The 26,951-nt window shown below is 48.9% G+C and overlaps 1 protein-coding gene across 3 annotated transcripts in view; it reads left to right on the top strand.

The window, feature by feature from the left end:
- CARD9 (caspase recruitment domain family member 9) overlaps nucleotides 1-26,951 on the top strand; it is a 354,115-nt gene that overhangs the window by 314,830 nt on the left and 12,334 nt on the right. For 2 of the 3 annotated variants that reach the window (XM_086921020.1, XM_086921019.1), the window contains 4 exons: nucleotides 4,405-4,446; nucleotides 6,659-6,698; nucleotides 6,889-6,968; nucleotides 10,366-10,480. In XM_086921020.1, coding sequence (XP_086777146.1) covers nucleotides 4,405-4,446; nucleotides 6,659-6,698; nucleotides 6,889-6,968; nucleotides 10,366-10,480 — 277 coding nt within the window. The remainder of the gene's footprint in view (nucleotides 1-4,404; nucleotides 4,447-6,658; nucleotides 6,699-6,888; nucleotides 6,969-10,365; nucleotides 10,481-26,951) is intronic. The other variant, XM_086921021.1, reaches the window with a different exon arrangement.

The following is a 26,951-nucleotide window of genomic DNA, read 5'->3' as shown; positions in this document are numbered from 1 at the left end:
CAGGACTAAACTCACCCAAGCCCTTGCGGAGGGTCCAGATGCAGCATGGTTTTCTATCCGGTGTGGGCTGGATACCACCGACTCACTGGGCAGAGCGATGGCACCGATGGTGGCGATTCGTCGCCTCGCCTGGTTGAGGTCCGCCAACTTTTCCGCCGATGTCCAGAACACTCTTATGGACATGCTGTTCGATGGCCGTCGCCTTTTCGGCGACAAAGCAGGCCATGCGCTTGAGCACTTTAAGGACTCCAGGGCTACGGCCAAGTCCTTGGGCCTCTCTGCCCCGCGCCAGCAAACGGGTGCCTTTCGCTCCTTTCGTGGTCAAGAAAGGGGCGCTCCCACACGTGCTGCCAGCACGCACCGCAGACTAACATCCAACGCGGTGGCGGCTGTGGAAACTGCTGTGGCAGCGGTCGGGGACAACGGCGAGGCCAGTCCACACCTTCCCCTGCAGCATCCGCCTCCAAAGTCTCCTAGTCCATGCTTTCAGGCCCATGTGACGCCAGTGGGGGGCAGGGTTCACCATCACCACTTCCACTGGCGCACTGTCACTTCGGACAGGTGGGTGTTGCAAATCGTCCGAAGGGGCTACTCCCTCCCCTTCGAGACGGCCCCTTCAACCATGCCACCGCAATACCACTGTGGTTCGGGGGACCACTTGCGACTTCTGCAAGAGGAAGTTACGGCCCTCTTGGCCAAGGGGGCCATCGAGCGCATTCCTGGGCCGGAAGTAGGGGGTGGTTGTTACTCCCACTACTTTCTGGTACCCAAGAAGGGCAAAAGGGGCCTACGCCCTATCTTGGACCTACGGAACGTCAGTGGCTTCCTCCGGAAAGAGAAGTTCAAGATGCTGACACTGGCTCAGGTCTTAGCTGCCCTGGACCCAGGAGACTGGATGGTAGCGTTGGACTTGCAGGACGCTTATTTCCACATTACCGTCCTGTCGGCCCACGGCGCTGCCTGCGGTTCACGGTAGGCCACGAGCAGTTTCAGTTTACTGTGCTCCCCTTCGGCCGTACCAGCGCCGCACGGGTGTTCACGAAGGTGATGGCGGTGGTCGCAGCTCATCTGCGCAGGTTGAGAGTTTCAGTCTTCCCCTACCTCGACGACTGGTTGTTGAAGGCGGGCTTGCCCCAGACAGTCGTCAGCCACCTCCAGACAATGGCAGACCTCCTGCACTAGCTGGCGTTTTCCATCAATGTGCCGAAGTCACACCTGTGCCCCTCTCAGAAGCTCCTTCATCGGAGCAGTTCTCGACTCAGCGCAGTTTCGGGTTTATCCTCCCGAACAGCGGGTTCGGGATATTCAGGATCTGATTCCAATCTTTCAGCTTTTATCCCAGGTCTCGGTCAGGTTGATGCTGCGGCTTCTGGGGCTGATGGCCTCCTGCATCCTTCTGGTGCATCACGCCCGGTGGCGGATGCGGGCTCTGCAGTGGGACCTGAAGTTTCAGTGGGCCCAGCATCAGGGCAACCTGTCCGACTATGTCCTGATCTCGGAGGGCACTGAGAGACAGCTGCAGTGGTGGCTCACGGACCGCGATTGGTCAGCGGCAGGTCCCTCCCCTTACCCCAATCGGAGCACGTAGTTGTGATGGACACGTTCCTCCTATGTTGGAGAGACCACATGGGAGAGGCGGAGATCAGATGCCTCTGGTCTCCGGCGGAGTCCCGGCTCCATATCAACCTTCTGGAGCTGAGGGCGATTCGTTAAGCACTGAAGGCATTCCTCCCCTCTGTCTGGGGGAGCGTAGTGCAGGTGTTCACGGACAACACCACCGCCATGTGGTACTCCAACAAACAGGGCAGGGTGGGGTCGTGGACCCCCTGCCAGGAGGCTCTGCGCCTCTGGCAGTGGCTGGAACATCAGGGCGTGACCCTGGTGGTTCAACACCTGGCAGGTTCTCTGAACGCCAGGGCGGACGAACTCAGCCGGCGGTGCATGATGGATCACGAATGGCGTCTGAACTCTGATGTGGCGCAAGGCCTCTTTCTGCAGTGGGAAGAGCCTTGGTTAGATCTATTCGCCACAGAAGAGAACTCGCAATGTCATCAGTTCTGCGCGTTGGAATTTCCAAGGCAGCGCTAGATCGGAGACGCTTTTCGTCGTGAATGGAGTTGCGGTCTGTTGTACGCCTTTCCGCTTATACCACTTCTGCCCAGAGTGCTGAAGAAGATCAAGCACGACCGGGCCCAAGTTATCCTTGTGGCTCCGGACTGAGCACGAAGGTACTGGTGTCCCGAGCTACTCAGTATGTCTGTCGGTCCCCCGGTTCGTCTGCCTCTTCAGGAGGACCTTCTGTCGCAGCAGCAGGGGACTGGCCTCCATCCCAACCTGTCCAGTCTCCACCTACATGCTTGGAGATTGAGCGGCGACAGTTGAGGCCATTTGACTTGCCTCCTGAAGTCTGTACTGTGATTCTGGCAGCCAGGCGTCCCTCCACAAAGTCTGTATACGCCTGCAGGTGGAACAGATTTGTGGCATGGTGCACAGCAAAGGCTGTGGATCCTCTCTCTGCCACTCTTTCTGAGGTTCTTCTCTTCCTTCTTTCTCTTGCCCAGCAGGGCTCTGCTCTGGGCACTCTCAAGGGCGCCCTTTCAGCCTTTTTAAGGCTACCTGATCAGCCATCTTTGTTCAAGTCCCCAATTGTAAATAGGTTTTTGAAGGGCATCACACACATGTTCCCCCCCCCCCCGTTCCATTTGTGATGCCTCAGTGGTATTTGAACCTTGTTCTTACCTATCTGATGTGCGCTCCCTTTGAGCCACTTCATAACTGTCCTCTTCGCCTTCTCACTCTGAAGACTGCTTTCCTGGTCGCCATCACCTCTGCCAGGAGAGTGAGTGAGCTCCAGGCTTTTTCTTCCAAACCTCCTTTCCTTTCTCTCCATCCGGACAAGGTTGTGTTGCGGGCAAGACCCTCTTTCCTTCCCAAGGTTGTCACAGCCTTCCACATCGGGCAGTCCATCACCTTGCCCTCCTTCTTCCCGCCTCCGCATCCCTCAAAGGAGGAAGAGCGGCTCCACCGTCTGGACCCAAAACGTGCGCCCTTATTTTATCTGGATCGCACACGACAGTTCCGGGTGGATGACTAACTCTTTGTTGGTTACATGGGCGCTAAGAAGGGATGGGCGGTACACAAGCGGACCATCTCTCGGTGGGTCGTGTTGTGTATCAAGGCATGCTACTCCTTGGCTAAGAAGGAACCTCCTGTTGTGCTGAGGGCCCATTCCACTCGGACCACGGCGGCTACTACTGCCCTGGGTCGGGGAGTCCCCTTGCAGGTCATTTGTCAGGCAGCTACATGGGCCTCGCTGCACACGTTTGCAAGACACTACTGCCTGGACAGTCAAGTCCGGAGGGATGGCTTCTTTGGCCGTTCCGTCCTCCAGGACTTTCTGGTGTGATTATTGGTTCGCAGACCCACCACCGGGGTTGGTATTGCTGGGGTATCTATTCTAAGGTAAGGAATCTAATACTAACCTATTTCTTTCAGATGAACAAGTTACTTACCTTCGGTAACAATATATCTGGAAGAAACAGTAGTTAGTATTAGATTCCTCACCGCCCCACCCATCCTCCCCGTTCTGCGAACGGATTTCTAGGGTTAAGGTCATCCCCTTTCAGGGCCCTAGTTTCATGGCACCAGTGTTGTTTTTTATCATAGCTCTGCATTTCTGGCGCGGAAAAGCTGTGTATAAGAACTGACGTCAGCGCACGAGGGCGGCGTCTAAGTACTCCGGCGATGTCATCACGGCGCAGCCGACGACGGACGCGGAGCCGCAGATGATGCCTACCGACGCGCATCGGTACTGCTATGCAAAAGTTTCCGGATCCAGTCTGACGCCTGGGGATATTCTAAGGTAAGGAATCTAATACTAACTACTGTTTCTTCCAGATATATCGTTACCGAAGGTAAGTAACTTGTTCGTCAAGCTGGTCCCACAGAAGACTCTGAAAGCTTTTCCCTTCCCTAGGGGAGGAGATTGAAGGGATAATTACTCACTGGAGATGGGAGAAACGGCTGTTCTCAGCAGAGTACCACAAGCTCCTAATCCCTTTGTGGGTGCCATGTGTCAAGTTTGGAGTCTGTTGTGGTTGACTCTGCCTGTCGGTGTTCTGAAGGTTACCCTAAGTCTGATAATGGTATCGCTTTTTACTAAAGTGGAGAGAAGTCAAAGGTGTTTCCTCCTACTGAAGCATGTTATTTTTGTATCTGTACGAGTAGGCTAGGCTGTGGAATTATTTCTATGTCTCGGTAGCAATGGACAGTTGAATAGATTAAAATATTAATGGTGGTTCTAACCATGCACCCAATACTTTGTGTAGCAAGCTTTGCTTTGTTGCAGCAACCCTAAGAAAAATAAGTACGTTGTACTAACTGGTGCCTGTTCTTCTCTTCCAGACATCTGATTTTGATGAGAATTATTCGAGGAGCTCTCAGGAAGTGAGTTTCATTTTTTACTTCTCAAGTATATCCGGAGCTGGTTGTATATGCTGAGGTGTAAGTGTTATTTGGTTTGGACACAGAAAAAAGAATCCAACAGTTGATTTTTTGGAGCCAGCACACAGCAAGCAGAAATTCACAGCATTCAAGTAAAACACATCTCACAGTTTGATTTGCCCATATTTGATTGATACGCCTCCCTACCTTGTGTTTTTATGGGATAATATTTTTTTTTCTGAATTTCACCTTGTTCCATCGGACGGCTCCGTCACAGGGCACTGCATTCCTAACCTAGTTATCCCCTCAAACAGTTTTGCAATGGTTTTTAATGCTGGGCTCTCTATGTATGGTTGCGTCCACAAGCTGGTCACAGCACCGTTAATATTCTGCGTCCTACTCTTGAATACATGCAGTATGAAGGTGGTAAATGGTGAGTGAGTGGATTCTGTAAGCAAGATCCTCCCATTCTCCATTTGCCACCTTCACACTATGCTCATTTCTCTATAGTCCTAGATAACTACTTAATGGTACAGCTCCTTGACTTCTAAGATGATGTCCTTCTCAGACGCACTGTGTGCTGATGCTTCACTTACCTCCGCAATGCTCTTTTTTGCATAGTTGTCACTGCTCTGCCGGCTACACAGGCTCTCTGTTGTCTCATTTGCTTACACTCACTTATCTCTGCATTGTTCACACTGAGTATGATCAAGGTTACTCAAACTCGTACTCTTTTTTTTGTTACTAATACTCATCACTTTCTTGGTTACACACATTCAGTCTTTTCATCGTCACAAAACTCACCCCATCTTGGTTACCAAAACTCAATCCTTGCTTTGTTCGGTTTCTCCTTGCTCGGTAACCCAAAGTTGCAGCTCTTTTCGTTTAGTAAACTTTAACAACATTATTTTCATGCCGTAGTCCCTCAATTTCTTTTCCTCTGCTCTTCCTTTCTCTCTTTATACACCCTGTTATCCCCTTCAAATACTTAACATTGAGATCCTATCACCTCTTTACTGTGCTCTTGATTCTAGCCAGCATAGGCAATCTCCTATACCTATTCCTTTTCCTCTTGGTTGATGTAGGCCTTGTTCCTAGTTTCCCTTCCTTATTGGTGGAATCTCTCCGCTTCTACTGTTCCTCACACCTTAGTGAATGACATGCTCTGTTCCTTGTATTGTTTTATGTTTCCACAATTCCTTATCCCATGCTGCCCTCTTGACTCTATCCAATATTTCCATCAGACTTGATTGAGCCAATAACTTCTTTATAAAATTCTCTTCTCTCCTAATTGGCTCTATCTCCTGTTCTTTTTCCCTTCTCATTCCGTGGGCAGTAGCACCCCCTTTCCAATAATCTTTTCTTTTGTAAATCCTATACCTGTCGTTGCTCCCATAGCAGAACCCCCTCACATTTTTTCTATGATCCTCGTTTTCGTGGTGGACACCATCACCACCTTCACCTTCCTTTCTCTATGCATGGGCCTAGTAACATCCTACTAAGATGCCGTGCTTGCCCAATGGCCCTGTAAACCCTATTTTTCCTTAGCAGCACTTAACCTCCTCCTTATATCCTTTCTCTTTTGACGGTACTATAACCTCCTTCTAATAAACCATTCACTCTTGACAGAACTATAATATCTTTCCAATGTCCCATTCGGGCTCGAATGCACTCTAAAATGTCCTTATAATATACTGTTCTCTCACGATAGTCCTATAACCTTGCTCTAATATGTTTCTCTTTTTACAGCTCTACCTATTAAATGTACCTTTTTTTGTTACTTGATTCTAACTCTTCCCTTCTCCAAGCCTTCTTTTCGTATTCTCTTCTCTTTTCAGTACTACTGTTTGTTAGCAGGTCAGAATTGGATTCCTTTGGAAATGCTGCAGAACATGTCCATGGTCACAATGTTGTGCTAATGCAGGACATTCTCCAACACGATGGAGAATCGAAGTACTGAACTTTTACATCCCAGGTTTCAGAGTGAGGGAATGCAAAAATACACATTAAAGTATAACCCGTTCACAGTTTTGCATATAGTCCAAATTCATAGTTGCAATGACGGTGTGAGTGTCATTGCTGATGTTTCACTTTCTAAAGTCAAATATTTCTGTCACACAGGATTTTTGTTTTTTTGGAGCATTATCAGATGGACAAGTGTCTGTGTGTTTGTGTTTTTTTATATACGCACTGATATATATATATTTTTTTACAGATTAGTATGCAAGGAAGTCTTGATGAGGACAACCTGTTGAGTAAGTGACATAGAAACGTAGTATTTGGCAGGAGATGAAAATGGCTTGGCCCCACCTAGAATGCCCATTCCACTGTACTCTCTACTAACCAGATGCTACTTGGTATTTATTAGATTGTTTCCTTGCTCAACACTTTAACATCTTAGTGTCTGTCAATGTAACACCATTTGCTAAATTTCATTTGTTACAGAGAATGGTGTACAGGAGATGACACTTGCTGACACCCGACTTGATAATTCTACATCATATATGTCTTGGGAGTTTGTAGAAGTAAGGAATTTAACTTATTATGCATGTTATTTATCTTGTACCACTGATTATTTTCAAAAATTGTACAATATATTGAATCGTATTACACAGAAAGACGCACAGTGTCTGTTACAATGTGGCATTATTCCAAGATGCCACGAATGTGAAAAATTAATGAATGCATGTGAGGGTCTCTGGAAAATGTCTCTTATACTAAAATAAAAGGCTGATTCACAAGTGGCTTACAGGTGCTTTTGTTGAGTGAGATGTTGACATGCTTGTTGTGGGACAGCCGATGACAAAAGAGGCTATCCAACACCCTGGAACAGGAAAAGGGGGGTATTGTATCAGTTAACCATTTTGTGTGGTGCAAAATTCAGCTTGGTTTAGATCACACATTGCATTGAGAATGAAAGCACAGCAGAGTTGCAACATTAGCACAGCAGAGTTGCAACTAGTAGCAACATTATTCAATGTACAAGTGTAAGAGAGAATCTGGCTGACAAGAGGGTGGTAATCTCTTTCCCTAGATACAGTTAGATCTTCAACAGCAAATTAGGAGAAAGCCAATTTCCGTCTCACCTTAAGACACTTCATCATTGTACATGTTTTCTTACTCGTCCATCTTGCGTAGATGGTAAAATAGAGGGTGTGGCCCGATATATAAAGTGGGATCTCCGATACCCCTCCCCCCTCCACTGAAAGCTGCAACAGGGCAAGAACTGATTAGTGAATCTGATATGAATAGGATAATGAACACAACAAGAAGCTCATAATACCAAATCATAGATGAGTTGTTTACACTCTAGAGTAAGAAAAGGCATATGGGAAACAGAGGGTTTGAGAGTCCTCACAGTGCATTATACGACCTCATAAATCCAACTAAACAATTAATAGGGGAACCATGAAAGATGTCTTGGGAGATATCTGGAATCGGCATCAGTATGCATATGATAAAGGTTATTTACAAAAGCAGCAATGAATGACGTCTTCAGAGATGCTTGCAATCTGCATCAACATATATATGATATAGGCAAGTGGAACCATGAAAGATGTCTTTGGAGATGCAGGAACCTCCATCAATATGTAAATGAGCATTACTATGTAAATGATGATGGGTATTTATGAGAGGCGCCATGGAAGAGGCCTTCTGAGATGCTTAGGATCTGCATGAATGTGTAAATTATAAGTAGAATTCTCCTTTCTGTGTAGACCTAATGGTGCTGTCAAATGACATCTAAATAAGGAAGGGAAGAAACAATGTAACCCATCATATTTATTTATCATGGGTGTGTCGTCCTTTCTGGCACTGGTGGTGGTAGCACAAATGAACACCAGCACTTTCCACATTGCAATATTACAATTATTCTTCACATGTTGCCATGGGATTCATTACAGACTTGAAGACCAGCTCAAGATCCCACCTGGTGTTATGACTCTAAGCCCTCTGCTCTCTGCAGTCCTCGGTTTGGTATCTCATCGATTGCCCCATATCTTATGATGCTTTTGGAGACACCCTGGCAGGATATACTGGCAGTTTCAGGAGTTCAGACCAGCTGCCCACATTAATGTTCAGGGCTTCCGCCTGTCTTCAGTACTGCACGATAACCCTCTTGGAAAGCACCTGCCTTAAATGACTGAATGTGTTCTCATTCCTATTGCCCAGCATTGTCTATAATGTTCAGAACGGTATACTTGGGGATAAGGGTAGCATAATGTCCAATGACCTCCCCAGTGCTTTCTACTGCTGACCAGAATCTGTGGACTATTCTGCGTTCCACACCTTCTGTATAAAGATCCCCTCGTGTGGCATCAGATGCATAACGAGTAAGAGTCACAGGCCAACTGCTGCAGTCGTCGTCTTGTGTAGTATATTCAGGGTAGACATTTCAATTTTATTCATTGGTATATTGAGGATTTTGCAGTCTCTCTGAGGGCCATAAGTAGCATATGAGATTTGTCATCATTGAGAGGTCCTAGATCGGCTTCCCGCAGTTGTCTAAGTGCTGTGAAGATATTGGTTCTTCATAAGGAACTTCTAGGGGCGATGGTTCATCTCGCTAGTTTAGGGCACATTGCCAAGTTGAGCTTTGTTCCAGTGCTGTGCTGCTAGGATTTGTATAGCACATGTGTGCTAGTAGTGCAGTCTCTAAGCTCCGTGCGCAGTCTCATAATTTCTGCATGCTTATGAATGAAATGCAGCTGGAGTTTGAAGAAGTGAGTTTAGGTGTGGACTGGTATGGGGTGTTGCTGGTATTCTTTGATTTCTTTGTATTGGTGTGTCTCTGCGGTGAATAAGTTGTGAGGCTTTTATGTTCAGTGTAAATAATCTTAATCACCAATTACAGACTGATGTTGACTGCCTGTTCACCATAGGTACCAATTCATAATTACATTGCAGGGCTCCAAAAGCAATAGTTTTTAAAAGATGGCACTCGGAACTAAGAGGATTGACAATCCTATAGCATCTATTCTTTTTTTTTTTTTTTAAGTTGTAGGTCTTAATTATCAAAGTGCCTCCTAATATTACTCTCTCATACGTTTTTTTTTTTAAATGTACAATACTGTTCTGAGGCCCTGTGGCATGAACACTGAATAATCCAGACACTGCAAAATGGACCGGTTTAAATAAATAGCTTAGCTGCGTAAATTGAAAGGGCACTCCTTTTACTCCAATAACCGTGTAAATGTAGTTTGTATTTGTTGAGTGCATCACTATACATATTTTACTCAATTTATTTTACAATAGGAGGTAAAGCGGAGATTAATAAACGTATGTTCATGGGCTTCTGTTTAAGACTAAAGCATCCACTCTTGTTTATATCATTTTGAATTGCATCTGTGAGTAGTTGTATAAAACATCTGTATTCTGAAAAGTACTGGGATCCGTTTATATCAATGCCATGTCTGTTATAGCTTCATAGTATCAACGTCATAGTGTTACCTTAAAGGCTGCATAATTGCCTTGAGCTACACAATGTACCACGAAATTTGCCGTTTCTTTGTTGCACAGTTGCGTCAACGCTTCAGCATTTTCTGTTATTGATTGCAATGGCGCTTTGTATTATTGATCATCAGCGCTTGTTCATGTGCTTCTGTTTAAGACTAAACCATCCACTCTTGTTTATAGCATTTTGAATTGCATCTGTGAGTAGTTGTATGAAACCTCTGTGTTTTGAAAAGTACTGGGATCCTGTATATCCATGCCTATGTCTGTTATAGCTTCATAGTATCAACGTCGTAGTGTTACCTTAAGGGCTGCATAATTGCCTTGAGCTTCAATGTACCACATAATTTGCTGTTTCTTTGTTGCACAGTTGCGTCAACGCTTCAGCATTATCTGCTACTTGATTGCAATGGCGCTTTGTATTATTGAGTGTTTTATAGAGAGCTGTGCATCACCTTTTGATCATTTCAGCGCTTTATGGTAGAGCAAGAAAAAGTACAGTGTGCCGAAGGGGACATAAGAGACCAGTCAGTGCTGGAAAGCTTCAATCCAACCATCTTCCATTGCAGCCTCAAAAAGGAAGCAGGTAAGTAACATGCAGGGCAGAATTAGTCACTTTTTAGGCTTTTCCTAAACTATGGGTGGTTTAAGCTCTCAGGACTGGGTGCAGGGAGTTCCTTCGGCTGGGGACCTGAAACCCCTCAGTGCGGCATCTGTCTGAAGACTCTTTAAGCGGAATTTTTTGTGCAGTTGAGCAAAGAATCCTTTGTGTCTCGTAGGGCAGTACTATAGTATGCATATATCCTGGTCCATAGCTCCATTTAGCCCTGTGCATGGTGTGAAAGACCTTGACATTGAACCTGTGACCTTTGCTCCTAAGGGCAGCCAGCCTGGCCTTGGAACCGTAGCATCCTAGTGATGAGCTTGTTCTGGGGTAATTTTATAGGAAAGTGCTACAAAGCATTTGCAAAGTGCCATGCCAGCACTATATGAAAATCTATTAAAATAGACCCTCCAGGGTTCAAGATGCAGTGTTTAAAGTGTCATACATTCCCATTCATAAAAAGGTGCACACGATAGGGGCGTGTGCGTTATAGTTTCTTACTCAGGGAAGCAGACAAGTCTCTACAGACTCTAGTGCTGGAAGGCGGCTCCCCAGGCTCGCATGAAAAGAAAATGAGCTCCACAAAACCTTAAAATATGTACTGCATGTAAGCACCTCCAGGCTCTCGTCTGAGCAACCTGCGCCCTAGTGGACCCGATTCCTGCAGGCAGGGTACCTAAGATGCAGGGAAATAATGGGTGTGATACACAAACAATTTACTTTAAATAGGTGTAAAGTACTCTTGTAGTGCTTCTGGTTTACTCTTGAATTCCAGGAGTAAACCCGTAGTGGTCTTCGGCTTAGTCCGTCTTATTCCTGGAATTCGGGAGTAAACCAAGACTAGTAGAAGAATTTGTGATGACTGAATGTTTGTAAAGAAGATCAGATGTGTTTTCCCAGGATCACACAATATCTGATCAGAACTTGCAGCTTAGTTTTAAGACTCTGGTTCCAAAAGATGTAAGACTTTACCTCCTTGCAGTGTACAGTAAACATGTCAGTGTGCCCTTGTTTTTTTTAAGGCACAAAAGAACACAATGTTCTTAGAGGTTTCTTCCAGAGAAGTAAATATCCAACCAGAATTTGGTTTAAATCAGCTTTTTGGCACTGCTACGTGTGCTAAAGCAGTGCAAATATTGGCAGGTGCAGACAGGTTCTAAAGACTCCCTCCAGTGAAAAATGACCTAAGTAAACCGTAAATAGTGGTTGAACCAGAGAGTGATGAAGACGTCCTAGGTGTCACTGGTGGGAAGAGACGGTTTGAAAGAAAGTTTCAGATTCTCATATATAGCTTTCCTTTGATAGAGACCTTGGCAGCCGCCCCTGAGCCACATGAGGCCATGTTCCTGTCTGGGAATGAGGAAACTTATGAAAAATATCCGCTCTCATCTCCGCAGAGATGAGGATAGATGGCAGGGATGATACTCCTTCCGGGGCTCATTGGTGTACCAGAGGCATGCTTTAAATTCATTATGTTTTCTGACAGACCATGGTCAAAGCGTCAAGCGCATCCTTGCATGAGTGTATTAACCATGCAGATATTGATGTCTGTTTCAAAGCCATCAATCACCTACCACAGTCCTTGCAGTCCTTATGTTGTTTGTGACTTTCAGCCTACCTGCTCTACGCAATAATTACAACGGAACACTTAGCAGACCTGGAGGAAAAATATAAGTTATGGCACGTATGTGGTGACTCGCTTTACCCCAGCACTTCGTATATTTATAAGAAACCAGCCTGTTAGCAAAGTGTGGGATGTTAGAATGGCTTAATGCCTCGCAAAACTGGTAAATAGTACCATTACATTGAAGTTGGACCTGGTCCTCTCTGTGGGAGCACCCCCCCCCCCAAATTTTAGTCATCACCCCTCTTGTTTTATTGAATTTGATTTTGTTGGCTTTAGGACGCTGAGCACTTTACCACTGCAAATCAGTCCTAAATTAGTTGCGCTCACTCCTGTGAACATGGTAAAATTGGATAACACCCAATTGGCATATTTAATTTAGCGGTAAGTCCTATGTTAAGTGGTATACCATATATGCAGGGCTGGTAAATTAAATTCTACTAATGGGCCTGCTGTACTTGTGCTACCCACTTAAGTAGTCCTTTAAATCCTGTTTCAGGCCTGCCACTGCAGCCTGTGTGCAGTTTTAAAATGCCATTTTGACCTGGCAAAATAAACATTTGCCAGACCTAAACTTTCCCTTTTAATACAAAAAAAACACCCTTAGGGTAGGCCTTAAACAGCTCATAGAGCTGCATGCGTTTTATTTAAAAAGTTGGACATGTACTTTTAAGTTTTACATTTCATGGTAGTGGAAAAACTCTACATTTTTCACTTTTTCATGGCCTAGCTCATCCATAATATTGGGTTACCTTATTACATTTAATCATGGATAACTTTTGGTTGGGAGCAGGTAGAAATATCCTATTTGATGTCTGAGGAATTGAGATTTAAAACCCTCTTTATTGGTAAAGTCTGATTTTAAGTCACGTTTCACAAACTTTCACTTTAAGAACTTGCCCTAACCATTTGATGCCTGCAGCCTATTCCTAGGTCAAATGAGTAGGTGTAGTTGGTCTTTGTGTATTCCTATCGGAGAGCCACACAATAGAGGGTCCCAGGATTGGCAGGATGGACCATCCTGACTCGACGAGGGCGACTGAGCTGTCACCGGTCACACTGGCACTTCAGAGACCCTGCCTCAGCTCGCACATAAAGGACTTCACACTAGCCTGTTGTGCCTGGAGCAGATTGGGACCAGGACAGAGAGGCAGGAAGTTCCAGATACTTCTGTAGGGGAGGAAGACTCCAAATGTTTCTTCCACTTCAGAGTGGGAACCATGTTTAAAATTGGGATCCTTACATCCGGACTTCAATACATTTCTGGACCTGTGGATACTGCAGAAGGATGTCTGCCCTGCTGCCAGAGGACTACCCTGCTGCCTGAGGCCTACCCTGCTGTTTGAGAAGGAAGACTGGACCTGCTCCCTTCATCCCATGCTGAGTGACTTCCTGTTCTGAGCTACAGGGACTTAACAAGCTTGTGAGCCTCCCTGCACCTGCCCAGCTGACCTGCTGAATTGCAAGTGGAGACTCCCCAGGTCTTGGGCCCTTGGCTGGCATCAGGGGAGAGCTCTGGTTGGAACTGAAGGTTCCACCAAATCTGGTGCCAAGCGATGTAAGCTCTTACAAATTTCGCAGTACAGCTCATCAAAAATGACAAAGAGCAACGCAAAGCCTTGCTGCAAAGGTTAATCTGAACTGACACCGGACGACATGAAGCTTCGCAAAGCAACGCCATCAAGATCACGCACCGAGGGCATAAGGTACAGTGGGTCAAACTTGGTCCTGTGCCCTGCCTGCACTCCATCGCGGTTGGCCTGAACTTGTCACTTTGTCCTGGTCCATTGTGGCCAGCTACCCTCAGTTGACACTTTAAGCCTTTTGGCGCTACTTTATCTAAATTTAAAAAATTGCTTATATTTAATCCTACTGATTAGATTTGGTCTTTCTAGTGTTAAATAATTGATTACATTTTACTCTATTTTTCTAAATTGGGGTTAGATTTTTCTTGTATTGTGTTTTCACTTTTCTCTTGTTTGAGTGCTGCATAAATGATTTCCACATTGCCTCTAAGTTAGGCCTGACTCCTTATGTGGCAAGCTACCAGAGGGTTAAGTAGAGGTTAATTTAGGGATTTTTTTGTCGTTCACCCTTAAAAATGGATTGTGGTTGTTGCTTAAAAAGGGATCGCATCCCTCCCCCTCACCCCACCCTCCCCCATTCCCCCTCTCCACCCCCCCCCCCCAACAACAATCCAATTTCTCACAATTGGGGTAATAGTAACACCTGGTATTAAATGTGCTTAGGACAGGATCACTCCAACAAGAAGAGTGCCAGCGGTTTATCTCTAAACTCTTCTGGACCAGAATAGTTTGTCTTGCACACTAGGGAAACCACAAGACCGCCTCATGCAATTGAAAACAGGCTGTCCCCGCCAGGTCGGCTGAGACCCACACCCTGAGTCCCTAGTCACTGGAGTCGACAGCTTTAAGACCCCAGTTATCAACAGGCCCATTTCGACCTGAGAAGCCCTTGTTACAGCTGATTATGCATCTTCTGTATCTTCTAATCCCTTTATCCTTGCAGACCTTCATTTCTGCAGGAGCTCGAATGCCTTCCCCTGTAGTTGTTAGCCATGGCCGTAGATATAAACAGTGCAGCAGGTACAGTGGCACCAAGGCCTGGATGTATTAAGGGTCCGCACCCTAGATCCCGCTTTTTTTGCACTACAAAACCAAGCAGTGGCGGGCCATATTCCTTTATTGCATATGGGCCCATGGCACCCTTGCTCTGTCCTGCCCCCCCCCTTTCTTTTTCCCGTCCCAAATGGCCAATTAATTAATCAAAAAAATGAAGTGCTGTTGTAAAACGCAAGTCACTATTTATGGCAATATGGTAGTCAGTCTACAGTAGCCTTAATAGTCACTCAGCCTGTAAACCAAGAGCAGTTTTATTCAGAATGAATCAATAAAAACATTAGCTGTCCCTGTCCTGGACTCGGCCCCTTGTTGGGAACCCCCACCTGCCCTGTGCTTCTGGGTCCCTGTGTTCTGCAGTTGACGTCATTGGCATAAGGGCACAAATGAATTAATCTAAGTGTTATCTCGGACATTACGTGCTGTAAATGACACCGTTGTCGGGCTTGACACCTGTAGGATCCAACCTCTACTTAATCATCTTACATGAGTTAAGTTACTTTTATCTGGAAACGAAAGTGCCTTCCGCCAGGCTGCAGCCGGAGATAGGTTGGGTGGAGGCCTGTTCAGTTTTTCATGTCTGCATTACTCCTGTGTGCAGGAAATAGGGAGAACTCATTACGTCATTTCCTCCAGTATATCTTTCACTGCAGTGATAGAAAGTCGAAGATAAGACATGGAAGGACTTTCTACTGCTGTAAAATAAAAACAGTGTACTGAAGTGTGGTGGGTGTGTGTAGGTAGGGTGTCACGGGGAGTTCAAGCGATCCTTACATATACTTTTGGTTCTGCTACGTATTTGTGCGTGCATATACACACCCATTCTTAAAGATGGCCACTCCTTTGACCGCAGAGCATTCATAGTTTCTGACCATGCTCGCACTCCCTCTTGTCAGTGCTAACAGCGGCACCATCTTCTGGTAGCCTACACTGCCTCTCTAAATGTCCCACCTACCACTCTGCCCCATTCGATGCTTGCACTGCAAAGCGCACTGTTCTGTCCCCCAGCCAGGCCCATTCAATGCACCCACAGCCCATCCCATTCCTCTGTCAGGCCCACTCAATGGCCCCGATGTCACAGCTCACTGTCCTTTCTACTTCCAAGACCCATTCATTGTCCCCACAGCAAAGCCCCTGGTCCCATGTTTCTCCCAGCCCCATTCATTGACCCAACAACACCGCCCGCAGTAGTCGATCTCCCATGCCCGTAGATTCATTGTTCCCACAGAGCAGCCCACTTTCCCATTGATCTTCCAGCTTCATTCATTGTCCACTTTGCCTCCATGACTCATTTATTGTCAGCAAAGTCTACGGTCCCCACTACTCCAAGTACCATTCATTGTCTCCATGACACCGGTCACTGTACCGTCTACATCCAAGTCCAATTCATTGTCCTCATGGCACAGTCCACTGTCCCTTCTACTTCCCAGCCTCCTTAACTGTCCCACGGCACAGCCCACTGCCCCTCAACCTCCTGGACTCCTTAATTGTCTCCAAGGCACCGCCCACTGCCTCCTCAACCTCCTGGACTCCTTCATTGTCCCCAAGGCACCGCCCTCTGCCCCCTCAACCTCCCGGACTCCTTCATTATCCCCACAGCACCGCCCACTGCCCCCTCTGTCTCCCAGCACCATTTAAAGTCAAGAACATGCAGACACAAATTCACTTTTGGTAAATTGAAGAATACCATAACTGGATTTCACGATATGAATCAGAGCTCTGCATTATTGTATGTAAAAAAAATAATAATACAAAAACGTGTTTTAAATGTAGTGGTAAAAAATTCAAGGTATCCCAGTACATTTATGAATTATACACAAGTATGTATTAACCCTACTTTATCCATTACCACAACCTCTGTTACTCCCTCGTTAACCCATACCCTAACCTTTTCTTCTTTTCCACCATTTTGCTGCTTCCATTTTACTAAAGGACACGCTCTACCCTCATACCACCTCTCAAGCCACCCTTTTCCCACACCTTCTTACATCACCTCTTTATACCATAATTTACCACTTACATTACTCTAGCCCTCCACTATACATAACCTACCCTCACCTCCTTGCTTACAAAACAGTAAAACTAATCTTCGACTATGTCTTACTCTAATTTTAACTCAACCCTTACATTTAACCCAACCGTAACTCTTACCTCAAGCCTAACCCAAAACTATATTCCATTAATAAATCTTACCCCAACACTAGCCCTTACACATTATATAATTCCTCACTTACTCTAACCCTAGCACTAATGACAACACTTAACCTAAACCTAACCTAGAATTTCTTCTTAAACATAACTCTTAGCCCAACCCAAGCTCTTATTCCAGTTCTCTTTCCCCAACCCGTTAACCTACTTCTACACCTTACATCATTCCTGCACCTTACTTTATCTTTAGTCCTAACCACTACACACAACCCAAAGCTGAGCTTCTCCCTAACTCTTACCCCAAACCAATCTCCTACATTTCCAACTCTTACTCCAACCCTTACATGTACACCTCACATCATTCCTCACACCTCACACCACACCTTATTTTAATCTTAGTCCTAACTACTACACATAACTCAAACCTGAGCGTTTCCCTAAGGTTTACCTCAAGCCCAAACAGAACTCCTATTCCATTTCTAACTCCTACTCCAACTCTTACATGTACACCTTACATAATTCCTCACACCACACCATGCTGCCCTAGCCCTAACTACTACACATAACGAAAACCTAGCCCTGAACTTCTCCCTAACTCTTACCCCGAATCTAACCCAAGCCCTTATTCCATGTCTACCTCATGCTCCAATACTAATCCTTACACTTATTGTAGTAAGGAATATTGAATCCTAAATATCGACGGGCAACAATATCGTAACCATAATATCAAGGGGCAAATTATCCAATAGGTAAGTGCATTGACGGAGATAAGTAGTTACTATTCTTAACTCTGCACCTACATTCCTTAAAGGTACTTATAAGTTAGGTATAGAATATGTATGGAAATTTACCTTTCAAAATTTTCCCCCTGTATTGGAACTTTCATAGATTCCCATGCTTTTGTATCATTCCCCGTCGTCGAAATGGGAGTCTCAGTAACAAAAATAACATAGCAGCAGGCGCAAAAGAGAAAGAAAAAGACCTAGGCCTCATTCCCTTTTGTAGCCCATCACTCTGTTTGTGTAAAAGAGACCAAACCTAGGCATCAGCCAATCAGAAGAGCCTCACCCCTTAAAACACTCCTGAAGGAACCTCAGAGCCTCAGATTTTCTCCTGCACGTTGTGCTTAGGGAGTCTCCTTTGAGCTCTGCTCAACTTATACTCTTCAGAGAGTTTCTTCAAGGTTTTTTCTTCAGATTCTTTTCAGATTCACTTCAGATTGTTAGCTGATCATTCCAGGATGTCTGGAAAGGAGAAGAAGGCCCTTTTCAAGCCACGTCAACCTGTGGCAAGAAAAGGCTAAGCATAAAGACTGCATCTATTGCCTCTATCCTGACCACAAGGCTGCGGACTGTAAGATCTGTCGCACCTTTTCAACCAAGACCCTCCGGGACCGTGAGGGTAGGCTACTGACATGGCTCCAGAAGTTGAAATCCAGGAAGGATACTGTCTCCAGTGACAGTGAAGATTCGGCATCGACATCTTCCTCAAGAAGGTCAATGAAAAGGGGTAGGGGTTCCCCCTCTCCTTCTGTGGAGCGTCCTTCTAAGGCCTCAAAAAAGACCCCCAGTGAGTCTGAGACCCAGGGTCCAGGCAAATCTCCTCACCGAGGTGAAAAGGAGAGGGTAGGACCATCTACGCCTTCTGAAGGGTTGAAGACTGGTCAAACCTTCAAAGAAGCCTTCTTCCCATTTTTCTGACAGAAGTTCCAAGTCGTCGACGAAGAAGGCGTCGTCGACGGAGGCTCCTTCGACGAAGAAATTGAAACAGAAGCTGAAACTGGTTCAGACGACGGGCTCGTCGACGGAACAGTCGTCGACTGGATCGTCGACGACCTACATCATGGTCGACGAGGGACTCGCCGACGACGGCATCGTCGACTAAGGCGTCAACGACAACAGCATCGTCGACAAGGGTGACGACGGCGTCGACGACGACAGTGTCGACGACGATGGCGACTACGACCGCAACATTGACGACGACGGCGGTTGGGATGTGGACAGTCTTATCGACGACACCCATCTCGTCGTCGAGTGTTTTTGGGTCGACGATACATACTCCGTCGACGAAGCCGATGACTGCTGCATTCTCAATTTTGTCATTGGAAAAGAGGATCACAATTTCCATGACCAGGATTACCCCGGACATGACCTCTCCCAGGAGGGTAACCCTCTTCCTCCAGCTCTACTGTTTGATGAGGATGAGTCCGAAGAGGAGGATGGAGGATCAGGACTCATATGGCTATGCCAACAGCCCTTCGCAACTGCTGATTAAATGCCAGGAAATGGACTCGGACGGAGGATATGACCAAGAGGGGGGCTATGAACGTCATCCTGCCCAACCACAGCAATACTCTGGTCAAGAGATGGTTACTGTACCATCATCTTTCCTACAGGACCTGCATAATATGCTGCAAGATTATAAGTCTAAGGCTACACACTCTGCTCCAGGTCCTGTCGCGCACGGCATGCCTGTCATGGCACCGGCCTCAACGGCTGTTCCTGTATCCCAACCACAGGAGTCTCTTCAACCACTGACATCGACTCCACAGGAGCCTTCCAGACCTGCTGTCACTCATGATGATTCCTCATGTGAGGATCATGATTCGGAGGGTAGAGATGATCAGGACTCTTGAGTGGTATGATTACGTCATTCTGGACCCTCCATCTCCAAGTCCGGATCCGGTGGATTCTCCACCTGCTGATATCGGAGGTTTTCATCAGCTGATGGAAAGAGCGACTGGAAGATTCAAACTGACAATGCCTAAGGTGTCCTCTGAGTTTTTCTTGTACGATTTCAAGGAACCTTACAGAAAAACGACCAGATCCGTTCCAAAAGTGCACCATCTCTGGGATGAGGGCCTTAAGGCTATGAAGAATCCAGCGACGGTGGTCCCTGGGATACCGCGTCTAGATAAGCAGTACAAGGCGCCTGATGATGGTCCAGCTGCCTTGACAGGCCACCCGAAACCGGACTCAGTGATTTCCCAGGCGGCGCAGAGTAAGTCACGCAACCCTTCTGCTCCTTTAACAACTCCTCCGGACAAAGAGGGAAGGAGATTGGACAATGCCGGGAAGAGATTCTCGTCCATGGCGAGTCTTCTTGTGCGAGCAGCAAATGCCCTAGCAATATTGGGCAGATATGACCGTCCGCTTTGGTGTGATGTCGCACCGTTCCTGGACCAGCTAACTCCAGAAGCAAGGAAGGTCTTGCAAGAGGGGGAGGCGACATCGATGGAGATCATAGACTGTGCCATGGACATTGCCACAACTACATTTCGTTTTTTGGCGGGAGCTGCGGTCCTTCGTCGCCAGGGGTGGCTGAAAGCAACCTGGTTTCGACCCGAGATCCAAAATAAAGTCCTGTATCTTCCATTTGATGGGGAGGCACTGTTCAGAAAACTGATTGATGACTTTCTCCAAGACATCAAAAAAGACACTGAGACCGCAAGATCCTTGGGTACGCTCCAGTACCGTAAAACACCTTTTAAAGGATCCAGGGGTAAGAGTACGAACTACAGGGGGCGGAGCTAGCCGGCGCCGATGGCGGACGTGTGAGCTCTCGGCTCCTCGCTTAAGCCCCTTAAAAATCCTGCAAACTATCCTGCTACATGCCGAATTGACTGGGTTCGGTGCCTGGTGACCCCCGGTGGCCCCCTGACCCGATTGGAAGGCCCGGAGTGCCGGTGGCTGTGAGTACCGACCCGCAAGAGGTTGGCGACGGAGAGAGGTGCGGACCAGGCCTGAAGCCGCGGACTGCCCTGTAGTGCTAGCCGCACGACGTCACCTGACGTGCGGCCCTGAGCCGGAGAGCGCACCCGCGCATACGGGGGCGGAGCTCGATTCGCATGCCCGACAAGGCTCGTTTGGAAGAACAGGCACGGGGAAGATAACCCTGCAGGGTCGCTAACATTAGTGCGCCAGTCAAGGCCGGACATTGTGCTGGGCGGGTGGCGCACCCTGACACGAGGAACACACCGGAGGTTACTCCTGCGACACAGACGCCATTTTGTGCCCGCCAGCACCGCTGGAGCGGGGACTGCGGAGGGTGAGGTACCCTACGCTTGCGACTTTTGCTGGACATTCCCAGGGTGGGCTCCGCTCTGGTGCTGAGCTCACACCATGGGGAAGAACGAGGCAACGCAAGCGAAACTCTCGTTCGACCGCCGGAAAACGAGGGGGCCGGAGTCACAGGCGGCGGAGTCCTCCCCGAAGGGTGGTGCAACGTCCTCGACCCCTGCGGACCTTAGAGAGCTGCTAGCAGCGATGGAGAAAGGGATCCAGAACAGCATTGAAGCGGTGGGCTCCAAGATCGACGATTTATCGTACCGCATGGACCGCATGGCGGAACGTGTGGACAAGCATGCCGAACGCCTCGACATGGCGGAACGGCGCCTCACGGAAGCGGAGGAGGCGCAGACCGAGTGGGACAAAGACCGTCGACAATTCGGCAGGTTGCTACAAGTGATCAGAGATAAGACCGACGACTTGGAAGCGCGCTCCCGCAGATCGAACATACGCATAACGGGGGTGGCGGAATCAACGCAGACAGGCAAGATGGAGCTCTACGTGGAACGCCTGCTGAAAATGCTACTTGGGGAGGAGGCCTTCTCCCCAATGTTCATAGTGGAGAGAGCGCATCGCACTTTGGGCCCTCAACCCCAACCTGGTCTGCCACCCCGACCCATCATTGCCAAGCTCCTAAACTACAGGGACAGAGACACGGCCCTGCGACTGGCTCGGGAGAAAGGACAACTGCAGGTGGAGGGCATGAAGATATCACTGTACCCCGACTTCACGGCCAAGGTACAGGAGGAACGCCGCCAGTTCATACCGCACAAGAAGCAACTACGCGAGCTGGGCCTAGACTATGCGATGCTGTACCCGGCCAAATTGAGAATTAACACTGGTGGGAAATCGTACTTCTTTACGGACCCGAAGGAACTGCAGAAATCGCTGAAACATTGGGCCAAAGAACGCAAGGAACATCGACAGCGACACGGCGAGGACTTGGGGGAGACGTCTCCGATGGAGGAACAAGACTGAAGCATTACGCCTGCTTTCCTCCCTGTCATAACGTAACTGTTGAGTAAGACTCGGTGGATGCACTCGGAGTCTCCCGGTGGTGGGCTGTGGCCCGGACTGGTCTAGTAACAATGGCCGGGAGACGGATGGAGAAGCGGCGCCATGACTCATGCCGAGTGTGGTTCGTGGTCCCATTTACACATGCCGGTGAGGTGATCACTAAGTTAACATTGGAAGCGGGGTGGGGGGGCGGAGGGGGGGAAATCAGGTGAATCCAGTTTGAGGCCTTACAACACGGGGGGGCTGGGCGGGGGAACGGAACTGGAGATAAGTGAACTTTAGCACCACTGGTGGTTAATACGCAGTTTCGGCACGCTTTGCCCCTGTGCTTTTGGCTGAGGAACTCCCCAGGGAGTTGGGACTAGTATCGCCCGCTACGTTGGGGCAGTTGTGTTGATGGGGAATTGTGGGGGGTGCTGTCTGGCCGGGTTGGGGGTGGTCAGCTGTGGGTGGGGAGGGGTCAGGGGGGAGGGTGGATGGTCGAAAGTTGAGGAGTTTGTTGTTCGGGAATTACAGGGCCTGTGGTTTGCTATGGATGACTGGCGAATGATGTGTGAGAATGAGCGGAGTGTCTGTCTGTCTGCCTTGTGTGAAGCAGTACTGCTTGGTGATCAGATATCTCCCGGTGGATTCAAGATGTTGTGCTATGAGTTAAGATGTCTGCTGCTGTAGTATCTGGGCACCCGCAGCCTATGCGAGCGCTGTCCCTGATAACTTGGAACGTACGGGGGCTGAATGACCACCGGAAGCTAAGGAAGGTGATGAGCTTCCTACATAGGCACCACGTGGATGTAGCCCTGTTGCAAGAGACACACCTGCCAGTACACAGTAAGATGTTACAGGTCAGAGGGTTGGCTGGAAATATAGCAGTAGCGGGTTTCACCACACATGCCCGCGGCGTAATCACCTGGGTTAACCCTGCCTCGAGACTGAAGCTTATCCCTCTAACTGTGGACACTGAGGGCAGATATGTAGTGGCTAAGTGCACGGGGAGGGGGTTGGACCTGCTTCTGGTGAATGTTTATGGCCCGAACCATGATAACCCGGAGTTTTACACGGCACTGTCAGCTACCTGCAGGTCGCACGCACACACAAAAATGTTATGGGGGGGGGACTTCAACTTTGTGTTTGACCCCGAAAGGGACCGTTCGGCGGGCCCTGTTAGGCGGCCAGTAGCGTCAGCTGTCTACATGAGAGCGGAAATGACGAAGCTGGACCTAGTGGATGTTTGGCGGGAGAAGCACCCTACACAGGGCGGTTACACGCACTACTCCGCATACCACAACATACATACTAGGATAGATTACTGGCTCGCCTCCTCTTCGGTGCTGGGTGGCATCAGCTCGTGTACAGTTCTTCCACGCACGTTATCGGACCACTCCCCGATATTGCTCAGTCTCTCCACTGCCGGGAAGGGGATTCCGCCATACACTTGGCGTTTCCCGCCCTACGCGCTCCTGGATGACGCCTTCCGAGGGGACCTAGCGGAAGACATAGAAAGGTTTTTCGCCACCAATACCAACTCAGTAGATAGCTTCTTTACTGTATGGGAGGCCTTCAAGGTCTATATTAGGGGGATGGCCATGTCCAAACACTCCAGTGTCCTACGCTCCATTAGAAGGGATCTCTCTACGCTCGAGAACAAGATAGCCGCCCTGGAGAGGGCACGACTGACGGACCCGGAGGGAGAGGCGGGACGAGACCTGACGCCCATGTTAGCGGAATATCACGCACTTGCGGATCGGGAAGTTCTCTATATGGGGAAGTACGCCACGGCTCGAGCTTATGGAGAGGGGGAGAGACCGGGGGCTCTGCTGGCGCGTATGGCCAAGGGGTCCCGTAAACCATTGGTGGTGGATGAAATGCAGACTCCGGAGGGCGCCCGAGTGGTTGAAGAGGACCAAATACTGGAGACGTTCCGCCGATACTATTCGGAATTGTACCGCGCTAGGGCAGGGGGTGTAGACGCCGAGATAGATGATTACTTAGATTACATCTCGATGCCGTTCCTTAAGAACTCAGACAGGGAATTCCTGATGGCCCCCTTCCATGAGGATGAGATCCTGGATGCACTGAGCGGTATGCGCTCGGGGAGCGCCCCGGGCTCGGACGGGCTCACGGCGGGCTTTTACAAAACCTTCAAGGACCTATTACTCCCTCATTTGCTTGCCTTATTTGATGCAATCTGCGAAGAGGGCGAAATGCCGACCTCCATGCGGGAAGCGTTGCTGGTCACGATCCCGAAACCAGGGAAGCCCCTGGACCAATGTGGGTCATACCGCCCGCTGAGCTTACTGAACGTGGACGCGAAGCTCTACGCGAAGGTCCTAGCCAACAGACTCGCGCTGCTGGTCCCGGACCTAGTAGCACCGGAACAGTCGGGCTTCGTACCCAGCAGGAACCTAACCTATAATATCCGCACGGTGCTGGGGACAATACAGCATGTGAAGCAGGAGAACCCCGCGTTGGCAGTCTTCTTGGACATGGAGAAGGCGTTCGACTCTGTCGAATGGCCATTCATGATCAGGGTGCTGCGCAAACTGGGGCTGGGAGAGCCGTTTCTTCAAAGAATAGGGGCTCTTTATCATCACCCTTCGGCCCGCCTGCGTATCGGCGCAGGGTCTCGGCACCGATACACATCGGTAGAGGCACCCGGCAGGGATGCCCCCTGTCCCCCCTGTTATATGCATTGGTGGCTGAGCCGCTAGCGTGCGCCATGAGAGAATATCATAGCCTGGAGGGTGTCAGTTTCCCCACATACAAGATTAGCATTTCTACTTATGCTGATGACACCTTACTGTATGTACGGGACCCGGTCACTAATCTAGCACCGATACTCAGGGAGGTGGTTCGCTTTGGGGCACTCTCGGGACTCAAGGTGAACTGGGACAAGTCCATTGCTTTCCCGCTGACCCCAGTCACGCGACCGTTTGGGATGGAGTATCCCCTACAGTGGACGGATGACTCCGTGAGATACCTGGGCATCCGACTCCACACGGACCCAGAAGTCCTGATCCGCGATAATTATGGGGTTGCATTCGCCAAGCTTGAGGAGGATGTGGACGCCTGGATTAAGCTCCCCCTCTCTTTGATGGGCAGGATTGCCCTTATGAAGATGGTGGTGCTACCCCGGTTCCTCTTCCTCTTTGTTAATATCCCGGTGGTCTTGTCGAAATCGTTCTTTCGGCGCTTGAACCAAGTCCTGATTAAGCTCGCCTGGGGCGGAAAGCAACCCCGCGTCAAGTGGGCGACACTGATGCTCCCATGTGAGATGGGGGGCCTGGGGGCACCGGACCTGGAGCGCTACTACAGGGTGGCACAGGCGGCCCACTTACACACCTGGATACATGGGGATGCCCGCATTCCACATCTCATACTGGAAAAACTATTCGCTGACCCTCTTCCCTTACCTGCCACGATTTGCCTCACTACTGACCGAGCAATCGGGCGTATGGACTCGCTTAAGGCGACGAATCATGCGTGGCAAGCACTGCTGAGAGAAAGGGGGTGTCCCTTACTGTACTCCCCGCAGATGTCGGTAGCCTGGGCCCTGTGGTTGGACCCGCTTAATGAGAGGGGGGTGGTAGAGGCCTTGAAGGCCCTGGGAGTGCACACGATGGAGGACTTGTTCTTGGACGGAGCGCTGAAAACCTGGGAACAACTCATACCTGTTGCCCCGGCTCCATCGCTGCTGCAGAAGTTTCAGTACCACAGGATACGATCGGCCTGCAAAGTAATACTGGGCCCCGAACTGCGGGAGCCGGAAGAGGTCCCAGAACTGACGTACATTATCGGAACGAAATCACCGGCCAAATTGATCTCTGCGGTGAACAGGCTCGGGCCTTCTTATCAGGCCTTACCCACTTCGGCCCCTAGAGCGGCATGGGAGGCGGATCTCCAAACCCCCATAGACGATGCTATGTGGCGCTACTGCTGCGCCAACACTCGCAGGGTCTCGCTGAATGGTAGACACCGATTGGTGCACTTCAAATTTCTACAGAGAGTATACTACACACCAGAGCGGCTACACCGCTACGGCCTACGTGGCTCCCCGGAGTGTGAGCGCTGCGGGACTGGGTCCGCTGATCTCCTCCATTTGGCATGGCTGTGCCCGGGAGTGAGTGCGTTCTGGGAGGAGGTCTTCGCGGAACTGGGACAGATTATAGGGGAACCGCTGCTGCGATCCCCGTCGCTTGCGCTACTGGGCTTCTCCAAGCCGTTGGCTCCTGCGTTGCGCAGATTAGTGGATGTAGCGTTGCTACTGGCCAGAAGGGTGGTGGCTGCGTGCTGGATGCGCGGTCCTCTCCCCACCAAGACGAGATGGCTCAGGGATCTCCAATACTGTTGCACACAGACGGAATTGTACAGCGAGCTGCTGCCGCCCAAAAGTAGGCCGAAGTCCTTTTGGGAGCTCTATAAGGAATACAAACAACAGGGGGAGATGGACGACAGTGACAGGTCGGAGGAAGTGGACCCTCAGGAGGAGGGGTTAGACACTGCTATAGAATGGAGACATTCACCGCAGGGAGGGCTTTAGTGTTCCTCTGGGGGGAGGTGGGTACAGGCAAGGTGTAGGCGAGGGACGGGAAGGGGGGGATTGGTGTGTCAGGGCTCAGGGGACAGGGCTGGCGGGGGACGGGTGCAGAACATACACGATACGTACACGACATCATGCAGGCAGATAGCGTCGCTAGGACTCCTTCAAGGTACACAATAGCAAACGGGGTTGGCCTGGGGGGGGTTTGGGGGTAATTTGGGTTAGTTTCTCCCTGTTCTATTTTTGGTTTCCTGCCCTTTCCTTGTTCACGAAAGACTGTACTATTATGCCTCCATTTATTGCCTATTGACTGTCTTGATGCTACGCTGAGGGACAACAGTGCATGATCACATTGTTCTCGATTGAGTTATGTCATTGAGTTACGCCGCCGGGCCTCCGGGATGCCGGCACACAGGCTGTG

This window comes from Lissotriton vulgaris, chromosome 5 (assembly GCF_964263255.1).
Source record: "Lissotriton vulgaris chromosome 5, aLisVul1.2, whole genome shotgun sequence".
Taxonomy (NCBI): Eukaryota; Metazoa; Chordata; class Amphibia; order Caudata; family Salamandridae; genus Lissotriton; species Lissotriton vulgaris.
The sequence above is the reverse complement of the archived record's forward strand: the minus strand, read 5'-3'. Positions and strand labels throughout refer to the sequence as shown.